The sequence below is a fragment of the Mizuhopecten yessoensis genome, unplaced genomic scaffold (assembly GCF_002113885.1).
Source record: "Mizuhopecten yessoensis strain PY_sf001 unplaced genomic scaffold, ASM211388v2 scaffold11117, whole genome shotgun sequence".
Lineage (NCBI taxonomy): Eukaryota > Metazoa > Mollusca > Bivalvia > Pectinida > Pectinidae > Mizuhopecten > Mizuhopecten yessoensis.
In genome coordinates this window covers 329,695-339,144 of record NW_018408888.1, presented here as the reverse complement: position 1 = coordinate 339,144, position 9,450 = coordinate 329,695, and the positions used below count along the sequence as shown (strand labels likewise).

The following is a 9,450-nucleotide window of genomic DNA, read 5'->3' as shown; positions in this document are numbered from 1 at the left end:
ATTTTGTTACTCCAAAAGTCTTTGTAGCTCAGAAACGGCAGCAAACCTCGATAATGACATCATGTTTGTTGATAGCCTGCTGTTTACAATCGCTATCGCACCGGCGCTTCATAAAATTGGCTGTTGCCGTCAATCGTTCTTGTGACCATCACGGTGGGGAAACGAAGCAGTGAACGCACATTTTTCGCGCATGTGACATTTATCACTGTTTCATGGCAATTTCACCCGCGCCCCTTAAAACCAATGTATTTTCGGAGTGTGACAGAGATTTTTGTTTAATTTTCTCCCAACCAATCAGATACCTGGAAATTCACTTGAGGTGTAACAACGGTAATTATTTGAGGGTAGCCTGCAGAGTTATTGCCCTTTGTCATTATATTATTATTTCTCTCTGTGAAGACGATAAGATTTTGAGCATATAATTATAGAGAAGCAATGTTGACAAACGTTATCTAAGAAAGTGTGTTGTATGAAGTACAGATAAATCTCAAGTTAATATTCAAGTGAAAATGCAGCTTATATATGAAATGTTTCAAAAAGACTTTATATTGTTGTTTTAAAATATATTGGCACCCCGTTTGGATAAAGGGAGACAACCACCAAAAGGTAAGCTGTGTCCACGAATAAAGGGAAAAACCCGGTCCATCTGATCAATATGAAAACATGGATGGTAAAAGGGAGTAAGAAATCGATTCAAACATTTTCAAATATGAAACATTTTAACAAATTATTGAATTTTCGTGGTTTATTATTGTTTATGGAGTTGTTTGTATGTTGCCATGGGTTTAAATGTATACTCACTTTTTATAACTGCGTCGTATACACGCTTTGCGCCTAGTATGCCTTTCCTCTCAAAGCGTTCTGCTGACATAGACGAGCACATGTCCAAACAGCAAGATGGCAGACGAAAAGAAAAGCATCGACTCTCCGGTAGATAAAGTGGACGATCTCAAAATGTCCAGAGGGGAAAAACCAGAAATTGTTGTGGACTTAGAAAAACTACACGACTTGTTTGTATATGATGAAATGGAAAACAAAATTCGTTTCTCGGATATCTACAAACACCAGAAAACAGTTGTTGTTTTCATACGGGTACGAACTTGTTCAAAACTTTTCTAACCACTCCGGGCCCTTGACCATGTAATGTTTAACAAAGTTTATTTTTTATGATTGTTAAGAAATAATGTTAAGGCTTATTTAATCATATTCGCAGTAATGATTTCGTGGTGATTGTATATGGATCAACCCCTGCCCTGCAGAAAAGAATACACCTGTTACTCACTGCATGTATCGTAGGAGGCGACTAATGTGTGAAACACTGCAGATTTAGGGATTTGCTTTGTTGTCCTCTATTTGAGGACGTAAAAGCGACCAAAATAAATATGCTGCTCTCATTGCAATATTTGGGGTCTTGATCTTTCTTTCTACTTCTAACTACCTTTTATTTCCTATAGTGCCTTGCTTGGCAACACCTCAATTTTGGCTTTAATGTTGAGCCTTCGCTCAGGTGAGGAAGGCAATGGGTTTTGTCCCTATGCCGGGACATACCAAAGTCCTTGAAAATGGTTGTTGTAATTCTCTGCTTAACATTCAGCATTTAGGGGAATGGCAACAACTGGTTCACCCCGGTGTCAGTATAATGTGACCAGGCAGAATGCTGTGCTGGCTTCCTTCGCCATGATATTTCAGTGAGATTGAACTATAAAGTTGGCATCAGATCCACGCTATCACAAGGAGGCTAGCACACCAGCATACCCAGTCTCCTGCATACACACCCCAGCACGCATACCCTACACACATGGACGCATGTCCTTAAATGAGCTTAGCTGTTAATAGGACGTTAAACAAAAATAAACGAAACCAAAGTATATGGATCTACTGTTAAGTTCAAATACTGACTATCAGACTATATAACTCCTCTCAAAAAGATTTTAGAGTATGCTATACTTTTTTTATTATGTCAACTTCAATTCACGCTAGTGTAACAGGGGAGAGTTCACGACGTACAAGAGTGGGTTTTTGTCAAAACCAGGGATTTAACCAGCAGGCTCTGCTTTCTCAATCCAACACTCTTCGTCAAGGGGAAGTCCCCATTACTATAATAAATAGAAGGCGACCAGTGGTACGCAAGATGCATCTTCAAAACATGGTCCATGATCACAGCATAATAATTACTAAGTCAAAACCTAATGCTTGCTGGACAATTAAAATCTTGATTGATATAGTTGTGATGTTTTTTTTAGTTTATATATATACAGTTTACATGGCAAGTGATTATAAATAAAAAAGAGATTCGCATAAACATGACAACATCTCTCAATTTTTAAGTAATACTTTTTCCCTATTTACCTCTTTGAAGGATGAAATGGAATTCTCAACGTTACCTGGGTCATTAGCTCTACCAGCTGGTTTGCAGTTATATGTCAACATCCCCTTCACTAAATTTCTATTTTATGACTTCTGTATATACTTTTGTGGCAGATTTTAATTATACATACGTATATGGTCACCTTCTAGCTTCACGCTTGAGGGAATTTCCCTTTAGCTCAATCAGTAGAGCAGCAAACTGGGAAGCTGGGAGTTACAGCTTTTATCGAGGGTGGAAGCATGATACTCTCTTTCCTGCTACAAATGGTGTTTGTGGTACTTACAAACTCTGTTGTTGTAGTGTTGGAGGCCGTACAGATATTTATCGGTTACGGTTGTCTTCTAGTTTTAAACTAAAGCAAAGGTAAATGATCTTTTGCTCAATCAGTATAGCAGTGGACTGTGAAGGTGGGTTGCAGCTTTGATGCATGCAATTAATTTAAACCTTGGAGTTCTTTTCCTTACACTTTGAAAAACAAAGTATCAATGTAATGAAAATTTCCATCCCCTTATTTCTTTCAGTTTCTTGAAAATGTTTCTTGTCTCCATGAAAGCACAGAATTAGAATATCTAAGTCTGTGATGAAAGTATTAGTTTGAAGCAGTTTCATACTCTGTCGTATCTTACTGGTAATATACATGTCTTTTTTTCTGTCCATTGCAGCACTTTCTTTGCTTTGTATGCAAGGATTACATGGAAGGTAAGTCTTTTTGCAAAAATGACTTTTGATAAATACCGAGTGAAAAAACAACAACACAGTCCGTCGATCGCGACTGCAAATCATTTCAATTAGTAGAGCTATTGTTAACGGGTAATCACAGAGATAGTGTTAGCTAATTACTGCATTGTAATTTGTAAAAAATATCGCCAAACCACGGACTTAGATAATCTAATTCCGTGGCCAAAGTGAACTGTGACATGACCTGCATGGTTTGAAGTGACGTACCCCAAGCCGCCATGATGAGCCCTTCTCACTGATCGTAATTATGATCAATAAAAGGTATCTAATTATGCCTTTCACCAGGAGATATGCAACAGCGGTTACTAAACATCGAATTACTTATTAATTGATATGTTTTTGTAAGCAAGTAAATGTTTTATGTAAAATATTGCTAAAATGAATTGATGTATGCCGATATGCGCACACGTGTGTGTCATGTGTGATCAGATAATTTAAAGAAAACAAGCAACAAAATACACATTTTACGTAGTTTCTTCTTGGTTTTAAATATCATTTTACATCAATGAAAAAAAATCATAGAAATATATTTAAAAAAAAATTATTCAGAGATCGATTTTCGGAGCATGAACATCGTTTTTTTTCCAGATTTTTTGGGTGCGCAAAATATTAGAGTAGAAGCTTTTTTCCCGATTTTCAGCCTCAAAAAGTACCTGCGCAAATTACACAGGTGCGCAAATTACATGGGTTTTTACGGTAATTCAAATACTATTGTATCCACCATAACTAAATCTTATATAATAAAGTTGGAAGAAAAATGTAATCTATCAGCCTGATGTAATTCAAGATACAATTAAAACAATACTGAATTTGTGAGGTATGGTAAAGAGGAAGAGATAAAGGTGAAACAGAACGGTTAGATAAAACAGACTAGTAAATAATTGACGGATTTTATTAAGACTTAGAATTTACCTTTCTGGTTAGGGTCCAAAATCGTGAGTCTCCCTCCAAAGTAGGGAGAGTTTGCAGGTATGTCAGAGTAATTTCTATTTTATTTTTTTCAGATTTAGCAATCATCCCCCTTGAATACCTTCAGGTAAATATTTTTACTTTTATATGCTCTATGACATGATAAACATGCATGTCTTATGCTAAAAGGAAATACTGAACTTTTTTTTATTAATCATTCAATTTCCAATAAGTACACAATAAATTGACATTACAAAAATATCACACGGTGACACCATTTATAGCTTCTCTCATGCATATGGTCAACTCTTGTTTTTGGTTGAGTTACCGTTAACGATGAAATTGGTGTCCAAGATACTGTTGGTGTAAATTATCATAAGATTTTAATAGGTTATAGCAGCAATGAACAGATTTGTAATCTACAAATTTTAATTGAATTGCAGTGAGTAGTTTTAATGAGACTGTTTATCATACTTTTTATATTTTAGGCTGCTAATGTAAGAATCGTTGTGATAGGACCAGCTCCATGCAAGTTTATAAAGGTAAACGTATGCCATTGTTTTTGTGGAAGTTGTCAGTCTAATTGTATCCTGTATCACTGTGCAATACCCCACCCCACAGACTAAAGAATTTTCAGTTTGAACACTCGCTCATAGCTATGTTTCCTCTTGAAAGTAGTTTCATCAGTAATATAATAACAAAATCAATTAATTTTCTTGGCAATATGAAAAATTCATTGTTCTATAAAAACCTTGGTCCATGGCAGTCATGATATTGATATGGTAGAGAAATACAGTATAAGAAATGCCTTTCAAGTATTTGGTATGCCCTGCAAATATTTTATTTTTGTGAAGCATACAAGATTAAATTTTCATGTTTAAATTATTGTAAGATAAATCAGTACTTTCATAAAAACCTTTTTATACACTTAATAATTCTTGTCTCCTAACTGAACATTAGAATTTATTTTCCTGTTTTCACTTGTTTTGATTTGACTTAAAGTTCTTTATATCTACTTTTCCCCAAATTTTCATTTTCTATGTGTCATTTGTAATTGACGTTACAAACTCTTGGATGAATACATTTACTATATTGATAAATCTTTTCCAGCCATTCAAAAAGGAGACTGGTTTTAATTACACACTGTACACTGACCCAGAGAGAGAGATCTACAAAGCCCTCAACCTAAAGGAAAAGATGGAGCATGGTGATGATAAAAGTAAGCAATTTGATAGGGGGTATGGGACAATGTATTGAAGAGTGGCATCTGCTAGCATTCAAAATCTGTTTTACCATTCTCGTCTCCAATCAGTTAGCTAAGTAAAGTTATGATTTATAGAATGAAGGTAAATTACCCTGATGGATAAGAATGCATTTTATAGGCTTCATCATTTAATTGTCCCTGTTCCGCATTTTTTTATCTAGACAATTGTTTTACCAATTCACTAATAGTCTTCTTGTCGGTAGGACGTCACTAGCTATGACTGTTTTTTCTGTGAGAGGCAAACCTTATTTCATATTCAGTACAGTACTACTGTAAGTACTATAGAGACCTATTTAAGTTGATCCTGGATATGTTTGTTTGTTACCACTTTACTTGCTTTTAGCTTAACTATGTATATTTAAGACTAAGTTAGTGATAACAATTTTAAATAATCATCACTCATTTATTCTTTATTAGCAACATACATACATAGGTACATACACCAACAGCCAACACCCAACAAAAGGATCCTACCTAATATTGGACAGCGTTGGCTCTTCTCCCCCTTTATACATATATACATATAACATTCTCTAAACATGATTAGAATAGACAAAGTGACATCACAGTATACATAAAACACCGTTCAATAATGTACATGTATATATATAATGATACTTAGTTAACACACTACATTTATGAAACACCACAATACAAATTAATTAACGCCTCTTAAATGCTAAATATAAATATTTTCCGAAATTGGATAGCTTTCTTACATTATTCATACTAACTACAAGTGTAGTTGAATTAATTTAAAAATGGAGGGTTTTCTGTAATAATATTGTAACATTATTGTTTGATTAATCACTTGATAAAGTAGCAGTTGTCAACGGCTTAGTGTAATACTGTTGTACAATGGTTGTTTAGGTTACAGATCATCTGATTCGTTTGTTGTTGATGATGAATGAAAGGCTTCAAAAATCTAATATGATATGCGCAGGTGATTGACAAATAGCATTTGTTTTTTACCTCCTTTAAACAGATAATAAGCATGTCAAGCAGAATGTGATCATGGGAGTGTTGAGGAGTACATGGAAGGCGATGAGAGTCCAGGAGTATGAGGGCAACATTAAACAGCAAGGGGGAGCCTTTGTTCTAGGACCGGGTAAGATATTACTTTATATTATAAACAGGTGAGTGGGGCCTTTATAGTGCATGGGTGAGTTTAGCCAAATTTATACACTGGGACTCGGTTATGATAGTTAAGCCAAATTTATACACTGGGACTCGGTTATGATAGTTGAGCTAAATTTATACACTGGGACTCGGTTATGATAGTTAAGTCAAATTTATACACTGGGACTCGGTTATGATAGTTGAGCCAAATTTATACACTGGGACTCGGTTATGTTAGTTGAGCCAAATTTATACACTGGGACTCGGTTATAATAGTTTAGCCAAATTTATACACTAGGACTCGGTTATAATAGTTGAGCCAAATTTAATCACTGAGAACAGGTGAGTTGAAAATTTGTTCATATATCTTAATTCTGATAAAATTATGTTGACACCAAGCTTCTCAGTACACTTGTTTGTTGAAGGTTGTTTTCTCAGAATTATACACTACTGCTTTAACATAGGTATTTTCATAGCATACATTGTAATTGTTTTCTCAAAACTGGCATTCACCAGTTGAAAATTTCTCCAACTGTACATATCCCCTTTTCTTTATATCAAATGTGTACAGAAATTCAAATTTGAAAATACGTCTCATGAGAACGAAGTGTGATGAAAGGTTATTAAGACCCTGTAAACTCAGACTAACGGATGAAGTTGAACCTGTGCACCTAAAACACCACTGGGGTTGCTGGAGAGTAAATTTAACGCTGTAACATGTGTTGTTCTGTCTGTAGGTGATGCTGTAACATGTGTTGTTCTGTCTGTAGGTAATGCTGTAACATGTGTTGTTCTGTCTGTAGGTAATGCTGTAACATGTGTTGTTCTGTCTGTAGGTAATGCTGTAATATGTGCTGTTCTGTCTGTAAGTGATGCTGTAACATGTGTTGTTCTGTCTGTAGGTGATGCTGTACACTTTGCCCACATTGATGAAAACTCACTGGATCATACGCCGATCAATGACCTCCTTGAGAAGGCAGGAGTTGCTGCCGTCAGTTTCCCTAAAGACAAGAGAGTACAGCATATATAAATCCTCCACACTGACTGATCACCACAATGCTTTGATGTGATGCAAGTTCCTTTATAAAACCCTCCACATCTGAATGACTACACTGTTGAAAAATTATGGAAATATGCAATTATGATTTTTTTGTGTTTCTTGATGGACTAATGGTATGTTCTTTTGATATTCATTTCAAAATTAACTCAACAAATGATATTCTTTAATTGCATAAATAGAACAATTCTTTCAAAAGTTGATAAGTTATGTCCTGGTAAAATTCATGGACTCTCATGAAAGGTAAAATTTAATTTGAATTATGAAAACATTGATAGACAGATGTGGTGCCTTGTTCGTTTTAATATTTGATGATTCCAGATGTTCCTATGCCATACAATACGTTAGAGAACAGTAGCTTTACCACACAGAAAGATATCATACAGTAATATAGACCTTACGATAACAAACCATACACTAACAAACCATACACTAACAGACCATACACTAACAGACCATACACTAACAAACCATACACTAACAGACCATACACTAACAAACCATACACTAACAGACCATACACTAACAGACCATACACTAACAAACCATACACTAACAGACCATACACTAACAAACCATACACTAACAGACCATACACTAACAGACCATACACTAACAAACCATACACTAACAGACCATACACTAACAAACCATACACTAACAGACCATACACTAACAGACCATACACTAACAAACCATACACTAACAGACCATACACTAACAAACCATACACTAACAAACCATACACTAACAGACCATACACTAACAAACCATACACTAACAAACCATACACTAACAGACCATACACTAACAAACCATACACTAACAGACCATACACTAACAGACCATACACTAACAAACCATACACTAACAGACCATACACTAACAAACCATACACTAACAGACCATACACTAACAGACCATACACTAACAAACCATACACTAACAGACCATACACTAACAAACCATACACTAACAGACCATACACTAACAGACCATACACTAACAAACCATACACTAACAGACCATACACTAACAAACCATACACTAACAGACCATACACTAACACACCATACACTAACAGACCATACACTAACAGACCATACACTAACAGACTATACACTAACAAAAACCATACACTAACAGACCATACACTAACAGACTATATACTTATAGTTGATGCCATATAGTTACACATCATACGAACACACACAATCCAAAATGCATACCATATAGTATCATACATTGTACGAAACTGAACATCAGTATATACTAATCTATCATACTGGAGTATAATATATCATGAAATATCATACAGTACATTACTATTGATAATCATCATACAATATCTACCATGTAGTAACATGCTATTTCATAAAGTATCCTACCATACCGTATATTGTGGTACCATACAGTGCTGTACTTAGGTAGCTATTGTGGTACCATACAGGGCTGTACTTAGGTAGATATTGTGGTACCATACAGGGCTGTACTTAGGTAGATATTGTGGTACCATACAGGGCTGTACTTAGGTAGATATTGTGGTACCATACAGTGCTGTCCTCAGGTAGCTATTGTGGTACCATCCAGTGCTGTACTTGGGAGGCAATTGTGGTCCCATACAGTGCTGTACTCAGGTAACTATTGTGGTACCATACAGTGCTGTTCTTAGGTAGCTATTGTGGGACCATACAGTGCTGTACTTAGGTAGCTATTGTGAAACTACAGAAACCAGTGCAGTAAAATACCATAAAGTCATAATGTTATTGTACCCTACATCACTATCTGTCCTTAACCAATACCGCACTACATGATATCCTTGGTCCTACTTAGCATTATGTGGATATCAGTGCATTATGTTTTGTGTAACAAAATAATTAATTTAAATGACTGTCATTGATATAACTCATCCCGACAGTAAACTCATTGAATTTGGGGATGTATATGTGGGATGTTGCAATATCCTTCTCAGACAAAAATTAAATAATAATAGAC

At 35.4% G+C, this 9,450-nt stretch overlaps 1 protein-coding gene across 1 annotated transcript; it reads left to right on the top strand.

Annotated features, from left to right (window-relative positions):
• Positions 1 to 870: 870 nt before the first annotated feature.
• On the top strand, positions 871 to 8,443 carry LOC110466110 (thioredoxin-like protein AAED1). The gene is made up of 7 exons (XM_021522432.1): positions 871 to 1,092; positions 3,031 to 3,067; positions 4,111 to 4,142; positions 4,504 to 4,557; positions 5,126 to 5,234; positions 6,265 to 6,387; positions 7,301 to 8,443. The coding sequence occupies exons 1-7, from the start codon at positions 898 to 900 to the stop codon at positions 7,426 to 7,428; spliced, it is 678 nt and encodes a 225-aa protein (XP_021378107.1). The 5' UTR covers positions 871 to 897; the 3' UTR covers positions 7,429 to 8,443.
• Positions 8,444 to 9,450: the final 1,007 nt, after the last annotated feature.

Coding starts and splice junctions, on each gene's coding strand:
- LOC110466110 (XM_021522432.1), top strand. CDS start 898: ATGGCAGACGAAAAGAAAAGCATCGACTCTCCGGTAGATAAAGTGGAC. Junction 3,068..4,110: donor ATGCAAGGATTACATGGAAG/GTAAGTCTTTTT, acceptor TATTTTTTTCAG/ATTTAGCAATCATCCCCCTT. Junction 4,143..4,503: donor TCCCCCTTGAATACCTTCAG/GTAAATATTTTT, acceptor TTTATATTTTAG/GCTGCTAATGTAAGAATCGT.